Consider the following 20,830-nt stretch of genomic DNA (forward strand, 5'->3'; position numbering starts at 1 on the left):
TATATGAAAAGTCACAATGCTAAAATCCAGAATTTTAGGCCCTTCCAGGGTTATATGCAGGATGCAAATGCTGGCTTCCATTGGGAGAGTGGAAATATTTCTCTTTCTATGAGGATAAGTGCTCCTATTTCTAGCCCTAATCACCTGTGAGTATGCCAGACTAATTTTGTGACATTTTTACCTACAAAAAATTGTTCCTGTGTGGGACTGAACCTCTTTGTAAAGTTTTATATAGTATTAATTCAATGATAGTCCAAGGTACCTGAATGGTCCAGCTTTTAGATGAGAAGCGCTGATATCTGTTGGTAGAAGAGATGGTCAGACCAGGACAGTGGCAAGATCTTCAGTCTATTGGGGGTAGATCTTCAATCCCGGTACAAGGGAAAACCCATGCTGTGTCAATATAGTCAGTATAATTTTTAGGAACAAAAAACAAACATTTTCAATTAACTAGATTTTAACTTAGATTAGTTAGGGAATGGTTACGAGAAGACACTTGGTTTAAATGGGAAAGAAAAAGAAGAGAGACTCTCCAGGTCCCCATCTCTCATATCTGTGAGCACATGCCCACCGGGTACACTGAATTTGTAACAAGCCAAGGGCGAACATTTTGGTGGGAATCTCTTTGAAGTATTTACAGGATACCACTACTTAAAGGATTTTGTTTTGAAACATCTCCACACAGGAAACTCTGATTGTTATATATTTTTGTATATTTGATTATAGTTTACATAATTCCACTGAAAAAACATGAAGTTAGAGGGAGGAAACTCAATTTAAAAAAAAGGGTTTAGTATTTTAAATTGTGAACTGTTCTTCTTCTTATGAAAAATTTAAACCTACCTGTGGTTTTTCCAATATGTGTGGAAAATTATGTTTTTGCAGAATCCAAACAAAGAAACTCAAAGGAACATCAATTACTTTCCATATTTGTTGACAGTTTTAGTAAATATGTTGAATTAAATTTAGTGCAAAGTCTCATTGCTAATTAGAGCGGCACAAATAACTGATCTGTTGGTTTGCTAGCTGATCCAAAAAAATTAAAAAACAAATTCACTTCAGGCCAACAAAAGCAATTCTCCCCACAAATTGTTGGTGAACCAACAGAAGTTGGGGGGGGGGGGGAGAACAAAAACAAAAAACCTGTTCGGGGGTGAACAAAATGTTTGGGGTTGAACAAAATGAAATGAAACACTTAATTAAGAGTTTTTAAAGAAAAATAAAATTGAAGCATACTTAGAAACAAAATGAAATTTTGAATAGAAAAAATGAAAAGAGTTTGATTAATTAAATTTCAAAACAAAACATTTTTATTTTTTCAGAAATTTTTTTGGAGGGCTGATGGGAGGAGTTTCGACCAAAACAATTTGTTTCAGTCAACACAAATTTGTGAAATGTTTTGGCTGATCTGAACCTGCATTTTTCGGCAAAAAAGGTTTAGCCAAAAAAAATTTCACCCAGCTCTAGTGTTAACACTATACAATGAAAATAATTAAACTGAACAATAAAAAGTGGTAGCCTGTTTGAACACTTGTTAGTTAATTGGCTTACCATAGACCAGATGATTAAACTCATACAAAGCTGAAAAGAACGATGAAATTAAAATATTAGGCACATTATCAGTGAAGGAGAACATTCCCAGAATCAGCATAAATAAGAAACAAAGACTCCAAAGAACCTTGGAGTGCAAGAGATGCATTTTATTGTATGCTCATTACGATGAGTAACACATTTAGAAATAATAATCCCACGTAACAGTGACAATCTTATTTTACAGCGTGTACATCATTTTTTACAGCCACATAAAACACTTATTTTTCTAAGAGATTTCCCAATTTAGCTTTCTGAAGTTTAGAAATATAAAAAAAATTTATTCTCAGGGAACTGATTCTCATCTGGTGCAAAAACAAAATATGAACATTATCTGAAACACAAAGCCACAATATAGCATGAAGTAAAGTTACAATTTATCATGTGAACAGCTGTGTGCAAACATGAAGCAACTAAAAGTAAAAAAGTACACATTATATGCATAACATTTATGAACAGGTTTTTCATTAAATAGCCCTAGACCAGCTTGTTATATTAAGCGCCATTTGATTTGCAGCATGCTAACACAAAGCATTGTTTAAAGGGATGCATATTTTAAATGTATACACTGTAAACTGAAGATCCACCTCCAAACTCTAGTGGCAGCATATTTTTCTGGTTAAATACTGCATATATACTTTCTTACAGATTGAAAATGCATGTTTATAGTATGGTAGAGATTTTTAAAGAACCGATTAAAAGGTGCAATTTTATGTCTATACTGAAAATTTTATATGAGCAGGTAGGACTAGAATAGACATACCTGTTATAAACACTGCCCTAAAGAACCTCTAAGTATTTTGTATTTTAATTCAAGAAAACTATTGTGTTCTTTGAATCTTTTTTAATACTCTTTTTAGAGATCTTAAAGTAGTAATGAAAAAAAAAAAACAGTGTTGAGACAACACTATCAGCTGCATTCATTTTTTCCTTTTAAAAGAAATGACAGATTCAAAGGTATTTGTCATGTGCCATACTAAACAACATTCAACTGCAGTTTCAGATAAAAAAGGGAAATTATATACATACATATTTTTAACCCTAGCACCGGACCACCACCTTTGAGCTCATAACATTATGCAATATTTTTAACATCATATCCTGCCATAAAATAGGTTAGCAGCTCTGAAAATAGTTTTAAAAAATTACTCACTGAACCTAGACTAATAAAGGAAACAAAAAGGTTTCCCAATGAAATGTTAAAAAAAAAAAAAAGGGAGAAACCCCCAAATTTGACCAGTTCTGGAATTCAATTTCCAGGCACAATTTAAAAACATAATGACCAAGTGATTGCCTTATATTCTTTTCAAAACTGCATAAAAAGCCAGAATTGGTTGCCTTGACAAAAAGTTTGTAAATACCCCACCACAACTGAAGTTTTCATATTGGAGACAAATGCTGTTACTGATTAAATGGTTAACACAATCATCTTCATTTTCACTCTGTAGCTTAACAATGTATAATACTATTAAATAGAAGACATTCAGCAATCCTTCTGCAACCTTTCAGACATTCATCCATCTTTCTGCATTCTATAGTGCTCTTTAGGTTCTGATAAGCCACAATCTTAGGACTATGAGACCCCTGTCAACCTTAATACTTTTAAGACTTTTAATATAAAGAATGTAAAGTTATGATTTAATATCAAGCTTTGAAACCAGGAGAAACAGTTCATGAGATTTTTTTCCCCAATTAGCATATCACAGTTTCTAAATTGCTTCCTTCTCAACATCATATATTACATTATGGCCTCTTTGTGATGCCTCATTATATGTTGATTTTTTTCTGATGGTCTACGGAACCCCTTTTTGCAGTATTCACACCTGTGTGGATAGTCTTTTGTGTGTATTGATATTACATGTCGTTTAAAGCCTGATGCATCCGTAGTGCTATATTCACAATACTGGCATTGATACACTTTTCTTCCACTGTGGGTCTTCATGTGCTTCTTAAGTTCATTTTGCTGCCTAAATCCTCTCTTGCACCTTTTGCATTTAAAAGGCAGGTCCTTGGTGTGAACTGAGAGGATATGCCCACTAAGTACAAAAGGATCTGAAGTTTTAAAGTCACAGTGCCTACACTGATGTATCTTTTTACCTTTGTGGGTTTCACTATGCTTTTTGAGCTCAGATGGACGATGGAAGCCTTTTTCACACACCTCACATTTGTGGGGAAAGTCCTTCGTGTGAACCGAAATAATGTGTCGTTTCAGGTCGCTTGAGTTGGTGCTCTTATGGTCACAATGTGGACACTGATGAGTCTTATGTCCTTGAAATAACTCTGTGTGCTGAAGAAGTTCTTTTTCATCTGTGAATGCTTGGGGACAGTGTTCACATTTAAATGGTAAATCAGTCCCATGTTTGGTTTTTATGTGTGTTTTCAGATTGGATTGATCAGCACATCTGAAGACACAGTGCTGACACTGGTATGGCTTTTCCCCTGTGTGGGTCCTCATATGCTTTTTAAGCTCAGATGGATGACGGAATCCTTTCCCACACTCAACACAAACATGAGGAAAGTTCTTACTGTGAACTGCAAGCAGATGTCTATTCAGCAGTCCCTGTTCTGCAGTCTCATAGTCACAGTATTTGCATTTGTGTAGTTTAGGCTCCTTGTCCCTCAATATCAGTTTATTAGAACTCAATGGGCTTGCCTCTCTGTATCTCCTTGTATATTCTGTAAACTCATGGGTTTTGTCAACTTTATTTATAAGTTTATGGCTTTCCAGATGGTTGTGGAAACTTACTTTTTTGTTAGTTGTAAAGTCACAGTCCGTACACTGGTATTTCTTCTTAATCATATGATCTGGGTGGTTCTTCATATGCCTTTTCAGGAATCCTCTGGATTTAAATTTTTTCCCACATATGTGACAAGGGTAGACAGTTAAGGGCTGTCCGTCAGGACCTATTATAACAGCTGTTTTCAAACAAACAGAAGACATTATGAAGAAAATTGATAAAAGTGCTGAATTAAAAAGAACTGTTCAAGAACATTTACTTGAACTTCACACACAGAGCAAATAGTTTAGTAGCTTTAAACAACCAAAACCCAGATATCTACAATTTTAAATACAGTTAAAAGAGTTGACTGAAGCAAGGCATAAAACCCCAATGCTACCCCAATGCATGGGCATTGGTGGCACTTGTTTCCTGAATGGACCACAAATTACTGGAGAGATTGCCTTGTTAATCAACATTTCTCCCATTCCCAAATGCGTATATATCACCTCCCATTCATGATCACATAACGACAACTACAAGAATTGTTTATGTGGATAATATTAGAAAAAAATGTATTTTAGATGTCTTTTAATGCAATTTGCCAGCTGGAAATTAAGAGAGTCAGCATGATGTATTAGTCAGCAATCTGTGGACCATCAGCAAATTCTCCAGGGACAACAGTTTTAGAACAGTTGCACTACATAATTTCAGTGGTGGTAGGGTTTGTTTTTTTGTTTTTTTTTAAATAGTTGCAGGAAAAAGGATCTTTCCATATAAACCAATACAATAAACAATGAAAAATATTCTACCTGTTTGCCACTGCCTGGTTTCTCCCCTCCTCCTCTTCTTGGCTTTTTGTTTAAGCGCTCTATTTGTGTTAATGCTATCACAGATTTGCAGGTACTGTGCTGCATTACCATTTTTGTTTTCTAATCGTGTATCCAAGTTATTTCCTGAATACAAAGATCAGACACCATAAAAACTATAAGCAAGTTTTTTCTTTGGGACTAGATGACTGGAATCACATGGGAGCAAGTCACTTTACATTACCTTAAAAAATAAATGTTTACTGTAGAAAGGAATGGGCAAGCTTTTTTTCAAAGGGTTAATATTTACCATAGTTATTGATAAGGCATTATATAAGAATTTCATTAAATTTGGACTCATTATGGACTTTGTTTCCTCCACTCCCAAGCCCTTAACATTCAGCTAATTATGCCTGTTCTTTCCTTCAACCTAGCAGTCCTTTACTCCCCAGTGGCCTCATTTTCCCTTCCCTGGTCACCCAAAACTATACTAAAAGATACCGATGTATATTACTGAGGGCCTCTGTTGCATTTAGGATTGTTCTTATTTCTACAATGTTTATGTAACTGCAATTCCTTGAAGAAATGAGTTCCAAGTGTATAGACCCCTTACACATATGCATTCTGAATAGTTTGACAGCATTCACTGATCAGGACAGCTGTGGATTAGGAATTTGTCAATATTCCATGAAATAAGGGAGACAGTCATGAATTTCTTAGTGGAAAATCTGATATACAACTGTGTTTTTTCAAAAAAATATGAAAGCAAATGTAGCTCTTGCTCTTGTATCAAATGTAATTACATGTTCTCACCTGCTGCTTGACAGTCTTCATACCTTCTGGGCAGTCTTCTTTCATCTCCTATAGAACACAATATTTTACTAATTCATAAACTAAAAATGCATTTGACAATGATGGTTTGCAACTCGTGTGAGAGAATAGCTAGCTAGCTAGTAAACTTTATTTACTGCGGAGTCCTCACCATCCTGACCACTCTCTACAGAGATGCCAAACCAGACAATGATCATATTGTACATATACCTCTACAAACTTGCTTTCTTCTTAGATTCTGGTAAACACCACCCAGTACAAAATAACCAAAGTTCCACGATTCTCTTTTGCATGAGTGCAAGTTCAAATATCTTACTTCCCTATCAAGAACTTGGTGCATGATAAGTTTTGGACTACTTTTACCATGTCTAGATACAGTGGTCATTCAGCACTTGCACGAAGAATACTGAAGCTCTCTGGGATGACATGGGATACATCTTAGTAGTATTCTCATTTTCTCGTTCTGGACTGAAAAAGTTTTTGCTATGCTTTTGGACTCTGTGGTTCAAACACATTTTTGTCTGCCAGCTAATGGGGTTAGAAGTATATCTGGCCAGGACTTTTCTGTCAGATTAATTTTCTGATGGAAATGCCCTTTTCACAACATTCAAATTTTTCCACAAAAAAACTGATGGCTCTTCTGGCTGCCTGCCTGGAATGCTCGTCAATTTCATTTTCAGCCTCCAGGGAGAAAGTTAAATTAACAAGAGTCTTCCAAGCGAATTGCCGGCAAGCAGAAAATTTTTGTTGTTGTTGTTTCAAAATGTAATTTTTCATCCCGTCCCACATTTTTTTTTTTAAAGCAATTTTAACTTTTCATCCTGATTCAGGATGGAAAAAAACTTAAAATTGCAAAGTTTTTCACAGGAAGGGATTTCCATTTTCCAGCCAACTCGTTAGAACTCCATCCTTAAACAACTGACTCTCTCTTTCGTGACTCAGAGATGATCTGAGAGGATATTCCCTTAAATATGATGTATTTATAAATTAAAACCCTACAGTATAGTAAATATATATGATATTAATAGAATATACAGAATTTGCACCAGTAAAACGTCCTAGTAGAATGTTCATACTAATCAATGAAGATCAACTTATTTAGACATATAAAAGACTTTAAAAAAAACCACACACACACAATTTGTTTTCTGTCAGAGGGTGAAGAGTTTGACTATGAAGTGTAAGGCTAAGTCTACATTACCACATATACCAGTATAACTTATGTCACTCAGCCGTGTGAATAAACCCCCTGACCCCAAGCGACACTGGTTACACAGACATAAGTGCCGGTGTGGACAGTGCTATGTCTGCAGGAGAGCTTCTCCTGCCAACACGGCTATCACCACTTGTTGGGGGTGGATTAATTATGTCGACAGGAGAACTCTCTTCCATTGGCATAAACTGGCTACACTAGAGTTCTTACAGTGGCGCAGCTGCACCGGTACAGCTGCACCACTCTAAGCTCTCTAGTGCAGACATGGCCTAGGACTGAGAGAGGAAGACGTCTGGCTGACAAACCCTAAGCTTATTTTCTCACACTCATTTTCCTTTTCTCAGATAAAACTTGTGTGAACCTTTCACCAGCCAGCTTCATGTATATTAAACAAATTCCTTTAGCTTATGCAAGATTCTATAATGCTCAGTAGATGACTTCAAGATATGCAAGGGAAATTTGCATGCTAGACATCCCTGAACTAATACCTGGAACAACAGTAGCAAAACCTTACAAACTACTATGCTTTTCCTTGTATAAAACCCAACACTAAGCAAGGTATTTTTTATGATTAAGAAAAAACAGATATTAAAATAATTTAAGGGGTGTCTGGCAGGCTAGTGAAACAAAACACTAGAGTTGGGACTAGCATTTTCCTTTATTCCTTAGTTGGAAGAGTCTGAGGGCATTCTAGAGAAAGTATGCACAGCTGCTGAAATATCACTTTGAGCAACCCCAATGTCTCACTCTTGTAAGTTAATGACTGGCTCCAGAGACAGCTGTTTACAACTCTCCTTAGAGCTGAGAGGTAGGAAGGTCATGTTCTAAAAGATTTGGGAGCTAAGTTAGGGGAAAAATAAGAGGAGGGGATTCCCAGGAAAAGAATAATCTAACATCCTACCATAAGCAGCAGCCCAAGCAACAGGAACAAAAGTTTTATTCACACCAGAGTCTTCAAGTTGTGTGTCGGGAAGTGATGTTGCTTCCTCTTCACCTACAATGACTTCCATATAAACTTCATCTGCTATTTCAGCACAACCTACATTTAAGGAGGAGAAGTTGTGATTCTTGAATTAATGTTACTATATGTTCAGCCTAAATTTTCCTTTGCTTATTTTCATATGATTATTTTGATTAGTAGTGATACCCACTGAACAATTCTCTTCCCTCCCCAAAATACTTGTACAGGGTTATATTGCTTTATCCATACACATGGCTAGACCTGAGATAGGAAAAATAACGATCAACCAAAAGGACTTTGTAAGTGTGTAACTGTTGATGGTTCTTTGCCACTTTGACAGAATAAGTACTGCTCTACTTAATAAAATTTAAAAAGTGATCTAAAATGGTCTTGATACTTTCAATAATAAAGCTGTTTAAATGAGGTAAACAAGATTTTAGAAAAGGTAGTTTGTTAGGCAAACTGAAAAATTAGCAAGTTGCAAAAACCAATTACTTATTCATTGACTCAATCAATGATCACATTACATTCAATACAAATAATCAACTGCTTGTGTAAGATAAGCACAATATGTATTTTATAATAACTATAGGCTACTCTTATTTGTGGGCAAGGCAAGATATGATTTCTACTACTTGAAATCTGAGAACAATCATTCACAAACATGAAAAAATTCCTTTTAGAAAGTGACCAATATTAGGCATACAGTTTTCATTTCTGGTACTATTTTTTAAATGTACTTTTTAAAAAAAAGAATTCTTACTAATATCTTCATCTTCCTGAGAAGAGTCCTTAACAGCCATGTAAACCATCTTCTCTCGCTGCATTCTGCCTATACCTCCCTGTTCAATTACTCCAGCTACAGAATGTCCATTGTGAAAGTCACTCTCTGTGACAATTTCTGTTCCTCCTTGAAAAAGAAAAACACAGTCAATGTAAACAAGATAATCTGAAATATCATCTCATGAGAATTAAAGTAGAAAAATGTTTTATATCAGTATTTTTCCTGTTTTAGACAGACATTTAGTAAAACTCTGATTAAATGCTTTGAAATAAATATTTTCTTGCCATTATAAATTACAAATTTGTTATTCATTAGTGGCGCAATAGACAAAACCCTCCTTTCTCACCAGTATCCTGACAAAAATCAGGGCTGAACAGTTGGATAGTACTATTCGGGTAATATCATAAACCGTGTCAGTTTTTGCATGCTAATACTGTGTTAAATATGAACAGAAATGCTTCTATTTTAAGCGTGTTTTGAATATTGTCCTGGCAAAAAACAGACTTGAGATTCTTCCTTGAGAAAGGAATAGTTAAATTGGGTTGACATGCCCAACAGACCACTACAAAAATGTTATTTCACATATTGCAAAACAGTGGATTTTATTAAAGAACACAAAACTAACAAACATTTTAAAACTACTGAAACAATAAACAGAACGCAAGAAACTTGCCTATTTCCACATCATCCTCAGCTTCAGCTTTAAATATATACACTTTTATAACTTCTGAACCAAACCCATCGTCTTTAGAAACATCATCGTGTGAAACCTCAGTGCTGATTTTTAAAGGTGTGCTTCCAATATGGTCTAATTTTTCTCCAACATCATCCACTGTAAAAATAAATAAAAAAAAGGAAAGTGAGATTCACACACAAATTTTGTTAGGACTCAAGAAGTGATCTCTAGCAAGTTTTCCTCACATATTCAATATGTAAGATCCAATTATAAAAGCAGTTATACAGATGGTTCCTTTTCCTTTTATATCTTAGTCTATTTTAGTAAAGTCCAGTATTCAATTTCATTATCAAAACTTAATAAATGAAGGACAAACATGGTTGTAAAATGAATCATACAGGAAATAGACTCATTAAGTAATTACAAAGTATCTGACATTTATTCTATTGTAAACTATTAAGTCTAGAAGGTATAGATTGATCAAAAAGTAAAAACATAAAACATATTTAATATAATTTAAAAAACAAACCCAGAACCTGATATTTAATTCTTCTGAGATTTTCAAAATGCTCTACTGTCCAAAATATCTATTACTAATAACTAACGGCTGTTATTCTTATCAAATGTGTTTTAGTTTGGCTGTGAGTTTTTGGGGTCAGTTATTACCCGGGCAAGCATATTTGTGAGATTTTGTCTCTTGCTAGTTAAAAGTTGAGATAGTAATATTTGGATTTATGTCCAACTACTTGAAGTTGAGCTATCTGCCATCCTTCATGTCTATAACTAAAGGATTAAGTCACCTACTTCTCAATCTACTTACTCAAAATGTACTTTTTATCAATACGAGCAAATCATTACATTCAAACTACTATTAAGTGGAAGAGCAGAGTTTTGATAAAGTAAATGTTCACATATATAGGGCTGATTTCATAGCAAAGGACACTAAAAAAGCCTGATCAGAAAGGCACACAACAGAAAGCATTTTTATTACTCATGTACTGACAGAACACTACCTACTCCCTGAGCCCAAGGCAGCATAGCATTAATGCAACACTGAATACCCACTGAAGCCCTCAAATGAAGCCCTCAAATTCCACACTTTGAAATAAGCTGTAACTCATACTGGATCATTTTCCAGGTTAAAAAATATGTGTATTATATTAGACATACAAAGACTGTGAGAACTTTTTAAAAGAGATATGACAGTGGGTTATTTCTTTATGACTTGGCATAATCTACTCTGAAAGTCATTTTAATGATACCTACTCAACTGCAGCAGGTTTTTTTGGTGTCACTGATGAAACTTGTGAATCTCAGAAGTCTTTGAATGAGTCAGAAAATACTGGAGCTACTGAAAACAGAACTAAATAGACATAAAGCAGCTAATTGATTAACATTAAAAATCAACAAATACTAACGTAAAGTATTGCAAAATTAAATTTCTGTAATTTAATATAGATTAAAAAAGAAAATGTGAAATAATAGGAGGCTACATAATCTTTTGCATATTTCAAGCTTTTTTAAAAAAAAGATTGGGTTGTAAATGGTAAGGGAGTTTGCGAAAGACACAATTGCTTTCAGTGATCCAAGTTTAAGTTTCTCTTCTTCTGGATGAGCTTAAACCTTTCAGAGTCTTTTTCCTTTAATTTAAAGAATTTATGGCTGATCTTGCTTTATTGAAATCAGTGGGAGCAGGATCAAACCCTTATTTGTTAAACATGTCCTGAATAAATGTACTGTATAACATTTACCGCCTCCAACCCAAGATGACTGCATGATGTCCAACATAACAAGAAAACGAATACCAAGAATAGCAAAACTAGAAAGGAATCTACAAATACCTTTGATTAATAAGTTTACCTGTATCAGGCTGTTGACACACATTTTTTATATGAAGCAGCTATAGCATGTATTATTAGAGCATGCTCATGTTATCAGAATGGTGTTTCCAGAGATAAGACTAAATCCAACTATCCATGTGCCTTTTAAAGGAAAGGAAGGAAGGTAGAGCTCAGACAACCAATGTTTTGTCTATTAAGTGGTGCTAATATTTAAATACTTAAATATTTTGCATCTGAGTATTTTATAATATCTTGGAACAGACTAATTTTCTGATAAAGCATCTTTAATGACCTGGTTCTTTTCATTTAAAAATCCTTTAAAAATTATAAGATTTTCTGTTCCATTTTTGATGTTTTTCCAATTAAGTCCTCAATATTGCAAATATTTCTGCATATGATTTGTTCTACCAAAGTGAGTAGTTCCATTTGTAAATCTTTGCAGTATTGGAAACTGACTATACAGGAGAAGAATGAAACTGACTATACAAAGTGCTGTTAGATGTACAAAATAAAACAAAAGTATAGAAAAATTTACACTAAGGGGTTACTTGTAAGTATAATAGGTATAAAACTTTGAGGTAAATGTGATTTCAAGATGATGCCTTTAAAAAACAGAAAACTGGATGATGCTTAATTTACAGCTTTTACACAAAATTAATTTAAATACGCCAAATAAATATGTTAACACTTTAAAGACTGTTCAAAAGTGGAGGCCTCCTCCTATCAGGAACAGTGGAATAATCAATTACATGAATTTTCTTTAAAAAGTTTCAAAATATTCAAGGTACGGAGTGATGAAAATGACCAAATGTTCCTGTGTGTCTGCTGATATAATTCTAAGAATGAATAAAATATTTTAGAGGTTGGTTGCTTTCTTGCTTTATCAGAGCACCAGTGCCAATGAAACAGAGACCCTGTTAAAAAAAATACTCCATTGTAAAATACTTTAAAAATAAATAAATATTTTCAGTAAGGGATAAAGTGAAACATTCATATAGTGTATATTGATGTTTATTGTATCTTATCTCTTAATACAACTTATTTTTAACTACATCTGTTAAAAATTCTAAATCCCTGCTCTAGCAGGCAACATTACTGCAATAACTAAAATATTAAAAGTATTTCTAAACCAACAAACATCCTCAGCCTGATTCTGAGAGGGGCTAAGCGCATACAACTGAAACAGAAATCAACAAGTTTGTCCTAAACCATATATACTTAGACTCTCTGAAAAATCAAGCCGCTCCTCTTTTAATAAGTGGAGCTGAAATATACTCAAAATGCTTAAACTGAATGTAACAAAATTTGGAGTCAACTCCTGAAATAAATCTGTAACATAATAGATAAATTTAGGAAAACTGGATGGTTTGAAGGAATGGTAATGGAATATAGTTGTTTTCACTTCTAGAATGATGAAACATATCTTGCTCTACCTCAGTAGCAATTAAAAAGTTAACTATAAGTTCTACCACCTACTTCGCTAGTTTACATGAAGTAAGTCCACTTTCCAGAGACAGTCATATTAGGGGAAAAAAACCCAACATAGTTAGCAGTAATTAAATTTTGTCCGTAGTCTTAGCAGAGACTGAGAACTGAACTAATTTCTAATTCCCAGAGATTTCCTCTTTGATGATAAGCAGTGTCTAGATGCTTGCTTGAACACCACCCATACACAATACATGGACTTCTTAAGAGGACTCCAGTTACATAGGCTGTTAATCCAGTGCCTTTAGGAATACTAAATTCACATTTTTTAAAGTATTTGTTTTAAGTCAGGAATAAAAGTTTCTACATCACACAGTAAGTCAGTAAAAAATGATGAACAGAACACAAGTCTCCTGGCTCTGAGTTCTCCACTATAAACATTAGATAATGCTGCCTCCCCATTTAATAAAAAACAGATTGCTTTAGAAATATATGCTGAATCCTCCTAAATAAGCACAATAAGAGGAGCATTCAGCACTTATAACTTAAATCTTACCTTTTTTAGTTGTTTTCAGGTGTGTGATGTCCAGATTCACTGTGGATTGCCAGCTCCCAATTCCTGTGATATCTCAGCATGCACTATGCTGGTGATATCACACCCACCAAAAAAGCCCATAGGGATGAAATTAGGGCAATATAAGTCCCATGGTTTTACAATTTTGCAAAGTTTTCTAAAGTTTAATATGTTACTTTATATACCATATGGTACAGTATAGGAAATATATATTAAAATATTTTAGCAAACTATGCAACACTGTATTGTAACATACTAAAAAGGAGGTGGTGGTGGAACATTACCTTACCCCTAAAGGCCAGCTCCAGTGTTGTTCTTTGGTGGGTATGAGGTCCCCCGCATAGTGCATACAGGGCCAACACATAGACCAGAAGCTGGCAATCCCCTGTGGGTCTGAATATCGCAAACCTGAAAAACAAACAAACAAAAAAGTATGTTTTAAGTTACAAGTGTGCCAGTTGTCCCATTTACCCTGGTTATCTGGTATATACAGTATACAGATTAAAAACTCATTTTGTTTGTTTTAAGTAATCTAAAAGAAGGTTATATTTAAAACAAACTTTCTAGTTCAACTTCTAAAATTTCCTTTTTTTTTGTTTTTGTTGGTGACATTAACATGTCCTATTGGGCCATTTTAAGTCTCCAGAAACTGTGGTTTGACATATCCAATATGCTATGGCTTGATTTGTAAGTATATTAAGAATTGAGTTTTCAACCTTATGATTTTTTTACCTGATAGGCTCATAATGCTTCTTTTAATGTAAGAAGTTAAATTCATCTGCGCAAAACAAAACAGATCAATGGTGACAAACTTCTAGTGAAAACTTTGACTATTACAAAGTTTTCTGTGCATATCAACTTCTGAGCAAAAAGATCAGACAATACTTACTAGTTTCCAGGTAACATTTACCATTAAAATAAAGATTTTTCCTTATAAATTTGTAGCATAGCCAGAGGAGATACAAACTTAAAATGGTGTAAACTACATTTAAGCAGTATTAACACTGTAACACAAAGCGACAAGATAAGGTAATTTTGAACTAAAGCTCCAAGCTTTAACCCAGCTTTTTGTCCCAGAATATTGTACTACTGTAGTGGTTCCCAAACTGTGTTCCACAGAGCACTTGGTGGTGATCCATGAAGAGCTAGCAGGTCATATAATGTAAGATCTCTTTGTTTCAAGATGTTACGCTTCATTAAAAGATAGCTTTAAAAATATTATAAATACTTTTCTAAGATTATGGTTCCATATAAACAATTGCTGTTGTTGACAAAGGATGTTATGTGTTCATGAATCAGAAAAATGTCCATGAGATAATCTCTCTGTTCAGATGTGATCCACACTATAAAAAAAGTTTTAAAACCCTGGTAATATATCATGGGAAATCATAGCATACAATTATACTCATTAATATATGTTGCATATTTAACTATACAGTAAAATATCTATACTAATCCGAGGTTTCAAACTCCTGGCTACCTAGACATATTTATCTGTCCCAGGATGACAGAGTCAGATTCTGCAGAATACAAGTTCTCATTTTCTTTAAGGAAACAAAAAGAACCATTATCTAGGTGTAAAGATTTACATATTATTTTCAGAAGCATAACCAATTCAGCACCATCTTATAAAACCTGAAAAAACAGCTCCATTGGACTGATTCTGCAAGGTGATGAGAACTCCAGTCCCAATCAAGCAAAACATTTAAGTACATGCTTAACTTTACGATTAATTTTCAAGTTAGCATATACTTTGTTGCACCAGAACTGGAGTGCTCAGCACATTACAGGATCAAGCCCCATAAGTGGTGAGAACTGTCCTACTGGTCTAAATGAGATGATGACTTTAAAGCCTAATAATGACTCTTCAAAAAACCAGATTTTCTTATAACTCAGGTTGCAATTGTGTTTACTCAGACCATGATGTGCCTAAAACACAGTCACAACAACTACCATCAAGTTATAGTTATCTACCTTAGAAGGAATTCCAAAGATAACTTTACTTACAATTACAAGGATGCAGTTGGAAATATCGCAGTTACAGAACACAACTCATCATAAGTACTCTGTTAGAAAGGAGGAATTCTTTCAGTGAAAACAACTGAGCATTATAATGGTGTTCCTTCACTCATAAAACATACACAGGAATACCACTGATGTAGAAAGTTTGATTTGCTTTCATAATGGTTTCTTTGTGTTCTTGTTCAAAAACCCTCACTAGTTTAAGTGACATATTTAAAGTGCCCTGGCATGCAGCACATGACATTACATTAAGGACAGACTGATGAAAACTAGCGCTGTCTCTCCCACAATTTTGAAAAAAAAAATCTAAACATGTAATACTTCTAAAAAATTTTTGGAAAACAGCATCACAGACATGTTTCAAAATGTAGAATTGATAAGACATATTTGAATACAGTGATTTGTATTTATCCTGAATATTTTAAATAAAGCAGTTTATTGAAAATAGATCTCTGAAGTTTTGACACACTTGGCATTCCCATCATTTATTGAGATGGATTGCTACCAGCTATGTAAAATGGTTATTGGACAATCAAAATCTGTTCTGGCCTAGTCAAATTTCACTAGCTGTAATTCAGAAAAGATTCAAGTTTTCACTGACAAATATTGTGTACACTAATTAACCTACACATGGAAGACCTGTGGGTGAGAGTGAAAACTGGTACTAGATATCCAAATTGTCAATATCATTTAATTGTAGAAAAAAGGATTATTTGCCTAGTTTGCAGTTTTCCCACTGTGGCTCTCACTCAGCCAGCTGTACCCTAATTGCAGGTAGCTAATAATCTATGTGCACTTCCTAGAGTGCAATATAGGGCAAGAAGCCAGCTTTCATTTCCAGCCTCAGATCACAGGTGTCAGTCAATAAATGCACATTTTTTTTTAAGTTTAGTTCAGACCATACAACAAACTGGCTACTATCTTTTTGTTTTGTCAGACAAATGTATGGCCTTTAACGTTCTGATGTTAGCCAATATGGTCAGGGACACAACTCCATATTCTGGGTGTCCCATAACCTCTGACTACCAGAAGATGGGACTGGATGACAGGGGAATTACCCCATTCTGTTCATTCCTCTGACACTGGACACTATCAGAAGACAGGATACTGGTCTAGATGGGCCATTGGTCTGATCCAGAATGTCCATTCTTATATTATGTTCTTTTTTCCAGTTTAATCATAGAGATATACCTATTTCATAGAACTGGAGGGGACCCTGAAAGGTCATTGAGTCCAGCCCCCTGCCTTCACTAGAAGGACCAAGTACTGATTTTGCCCCAGATTCCTAAGTGGCCCCCTCAAGGACTGAACTCACAACCCTAGGTTTAGCAAGCCAATGCTCAAACCACTGAGCTATCCCTCCTCCCTCATGCTATTGATGAAACTCAAAAAATGCTATTTTCTGCACATATTTCCATAATTTGATTATTTTTTTTAAATTTACCGTATCACTGCAAGATTAAATTACAGTATATGTAGTATATTAAAAAGATTTTTTTCTTTTAAAAAAATACCCATTGTTCAGAAATCACACACACACACACACGAAAAATCTAACTCTTGGCACCAAGTAATTAATGTGGCAAGAGACTGTTCTTTCAGAGAGTTCAGGTGCACAGGTTAGCAAGATTTCAGTTTTAATAACTTCTCCCTACTGGACCACTTCTAGTTGAAATTATCTCCTATTTATATCTACCTTTATTTCACTTACAAGATATCATTAAGTAGTCTTCAGAAGTGCTCTTGCCATCATCATCATCTTCAGTTTTTATTGTAACCGTAGAACCAGGAACAGTACTGGCTGCTTGAATCACAGTTTCTGAATCTGAATTAGTTACAAGAACTTCTTCTGAAACCATTGTGGGTGAGTCAGCTCCTGACACAGAGTCTTGCACCACATGTTCCAAATGTCCATCAGGACCCGTAACAAGGTCAGCCACAAAAACCTGATCAGGAACTCTAACAGTTTCCGTTATTAGATCAGAAGTCAAAACATGATCACTGGTATCTAAAGCTTCTTCAATAGCAACATCAGCTTCCAACACAGATTCAGGAACAATTACACCTTCTGTTACAACATCAGTTTCAGTGATGATATCTGGTCCTTGGACAACTTCAGCAGCTAAGCCATGATCAAGAGTTATCCCGTCATCCGTGACAACATCAGAAACTAATACAGCTTCAGGGACTGATACAACAATATGGTCGCCATCAATATGAGCAGTGCCAGCCATTCCAGCCACTGTGAAACAATTGTGAATGAGAGAAAATGTTAACATTCACACTACTGTATCATATGTACTGTATCTAAGGAATATAACTACGGTACAAGCTATGCATAGAAGAGTGCTCCCTTGCCTTCTAATAAATTTCATTACATTTTACATACCTCCAGATAAGAATGAACACCATCTTGTAATATTCTATAATTTTAAAATTAAACAGAACAAAAGCACAAAAATACCCAAATCTTTCTTTAAAAAGAACATTAGGTCAAATCTGACCCCCAATTTAGGTTTAATAAAGCTGAGATTTAAAAGCCAAAAGATCAGTAGCTGATTCCATTATATGTATTCTAAAAAAGCTAAAACATTTTTCTATTGTGCTAGCAACTTGAACGCTGCATTATTTTGTGCAACAGAGCCCGAACAGCAAAGCTGACTAAACAGCATGAAGCTGGCTGGCTTTGCTGTGACACAAGATAACAGTTTCTTTAAACATATCAAAAACTGTAGAGTTCAAACTCTCAAAAATATCACTTGTTTTACTTGCATATCAAATTATGCCAGAGGTTTCAATTATTCACTCTAGTAAATATTAACAATTTTCCTTTCAAGGAAACACAGCCGACAGGGATCTGGGCTGGAAGAGAAGCCATGTTAGAAATATCCAATTATTTAAAGCCTAAATAAAAAAAATAATTTTAATCTTTACGGATAAAATATTCAAGAACATAAGCCCTTTTAAAATGAAGGTGGTAAAATAAACATGGAAAATATTATTTAATTAATTTGGCACAGTGAAAGGACTTATGCCATTAATACTAGCTCTGTAGAATGGTCCTCCCCATACAAATAATAATAATAATAATAAAACCCCTCTATTGATAGATGGCAGAGTTAGGGACCTGCAGGTCCAGGAGAGAGTCAAGACTGCCTACTGTATCATTCCTCTCAAATACTGAAGGCTCGTGCAGTCACTATTATCTTATTTTTGCCCTGTCTACATGAGAAAACAGTAGCAAATTAACTAAATTAGTTTAGAAACTGCTTTAGTTTAAAATGAATGTCCATCCAAGATGTTGCATTGATTTTATTTAGGAGCTTCTAAACATAATTACACAGGCATGCATGCAGGGGGATTTCAGGAGAGCAGCCAGCGGGGAGGCCATAAGAACATGGATCTAAAGCAGGGGTGGGCAATATGGCCCAGGGGCCGCATCCAGCCCTCCAGACATTTTAATCCGGCCCTTGAGCTCCCGCCGGCTTGTCCCATTCTGGCACTTCAGCTGGAGAGCGGGGTTGGGGGCTAGCCCCACTCCACGTGGCTTCCGGAAGGAGCAGCATGCCCCCCCTCAGGCTCCTACACACAGGGGCAGCCACGGGTCTCCACACGCTGCCCCTACCCCAAGCGCTGCCTTTGCAGCTCCCATTAGCTGGGGTCTGCAGTCAATGGGAGCTGCAGGGGCGGCACCTGCGGACAGGACAGCGTGCGGAATCGCCTGGCCGTGCCTCTGTATAGGAGCTGGAGGGGAGACATGTCACTGTTTCTGGGAGCTGCTTGAGGTAAGTGCTGCCTGGAGCCTGCACCCCTGACCCCCTCCCATGCCCCAACCCCCTTCCCCAGCCCTGATCCCCCACCCGCCTTCCGAACCACTCCATCCCAGGCCAGAGCAACCTCCTGCACCCCCAACCTCTCAGCCCCAACCCAGAGCCCGCACCCCCAGCTGGAGCCCTCCTGCCTCCCCCATGCACCTCAACCCCCAATTTTGTGAGCTTGCCATACAATTTGTGGCTTGCCATACAATTTCCATACCCAGATGTGGCACTCAGGCCAAAGAGTTTGCCCACCCCTGATCTAAAGGGACTCAAGCTATTATGCTCCAGGAGGGCCTAAGATGTAATGTGGAAGCCCAAGATCTGAGAGATTTTCTTACAGATAGCTGGCCATTCATGGAGCACAGAGGCTTTATCTGTTCCACAAGGGGGAGAAAGGCTAAATCCAGGCTAAATCTTGTCCCTCTACTATCCTAACAGATCAGAAGGAAAAGTACACAAGAAAAAAACCTGTCATACTGCCTTTTAAGATAAAGATCTTGTTGAACCACCCTCTGTTTAAGGATCTCATACTGTAAACTACTGAAAGCCTTGATTACTATTTAATCAATGAGGATTGAAGGTACTCAGCGCTACAGAGGAGGCATTCAGAACTTTTTACGAACTGCCCCTTAGTCAACTCACTGAAGTTCTACTTCATCCAGAATTAACGCTGCAATTTTAAAAATTTATACAGACTTTTTCCAACATCAGCAACTAAAGTGTACACTGATAAAAGTGGGAATTCAAATATGTATAGCTTGTTTCCTGAAGGACTGCCTCTGTATGGCACTGAGAAGACAAAATTAAATACATACTAAATATTATTATAAACTGTTAATTAAGCTTACATTTGAGCATGAGCTACATTCAATGATGTAGAAAATATGTTTTATTTAAAAGCTCTCTCCCACTTTATGCATTAGTGTTTAAAAATAAAATGTTTTACCAAAATCTTGCATAATCATAGTGTGAGGCATTTTGGACTCTTGTGTCTGCAATCCAAGACTTCCACCACCTGGATCCATAGTCAGCTAAGCTCTTTCACAAACAGCTGTAAAAACAAAATTGTAACTTATATTAAATGCATATTATATTAATGTTGGTTTAGCTCTACTGGACTAAAGTCTGATTCACTCTGTATAAGTCCATGCGTGCAGACATGGAAATGTGTCCCTGAAAAGCTGAAGGAAAAAAACAACATGCTACCTTACACAATTCACTTTGTCATATTGTTTTATGATCCTGTATTAGATCTCAATCCTGCAAACGCATCCATGAGTAGCCTGATAAAGTCAAAAAGGACAAAATGAGCAAAATTAAGCAAGTGCAAGTATCTCCTGGACTGGATCTTAGTTACAAAAAACAAACAAGTAAAAAATATGTGATGGACTGTTTAGGTTACAACTTGTAAGGATTTACCTAGAATGTGCTACTGGAACATCCTTAACACTCAGAACTCCAGACAGACACATAGCTTTACCTCAAGGGGTACTAATTGAGCCCAAACTTTTTGTATCTCTGTTCAGTGTAGAAAATATAAAAATATGCTCTGAAATTCTCTCCATAGCA

The 20,830-nt window shown here is 35.7% G+C and overlaps 1 protein-coding gene across 4 annotated transcripts in view; it reads right to left on the bottom strand.

Moving 5' to 3' along the window:
* Window positions 1-1,675: 1,675 nt before the first annotated feature.
* ZNF711 (zinc finger protein 711) overlaps window positions 1,676-20,830 on the bottom strand; it is a 43,438-nt gene continuing 24,283 nt past the window's right edge. The window contains exons 1-9 of one of the 4 annotated variants that reach the window (XM_039487493.1): window positions 20,468-20,487; window positions 20,208-20,312; window positions 17,155-17,685; window positions 9,579-9,737; window positions 8,885-9,031; window positions 8,062-8,199; window positions 5,930-5,977; window positions 5,120-5,263; window positions 1,676-4,506 (exon numbers count right to left, since the gene is read on the bottom strand). In XM_039487493.1, the coding sequence (XP_039343427.1) occupies window positions 3,329-4,506; window positions 5,120-5,263; window positions 5,930-5,977; window positions 8,062-8,199; window positions 8,885-9,031; window positions 9,579-9,737; window positions 17,155-17,685; window positions 20,208-20,286 (2,424 nt within the window). In that variant the 5' untranslated portion in view covers window positions 20,287-20,312; window positions 20,468-20,487 and the 3' untranslated portion in view covers window positions 1,676-3,328. Of the gene's footprint in view, window positions 4,507-5,119; window positions 5,264-5,929; window positions 5,978-8,061; window positions 8,200-8,884; window positions 9,032-9,578; window positions 9,738-10,847; window positions 10,945-11,441; window positions 13,672-17,154; window positions 17,686-20,207; window positions 20,313-20,467; window positions 20,488-20,830 lie in introns of those variants that run through there. The other 3 variants (XM_039487492.1, XM_039487495.1, XM_039487494.1) reach the window with 3 other exon arrangements.

This window comes from Mauremys reevesii, linkage group 9 (genome assembly GCF_016161935.1).
Source record: "Mauremys reevesii isolate NIE-2019 linkage group 9, ASM1616193v1, whole genome shotgun sequence".
In the NCBI taxonomy this organism is placed as follows: domain Eukaryota; kingdom Metazoa; phylum Chordata; order Testudines; family Geoemydidae; genus Mauremys; species Mauremys reevesii.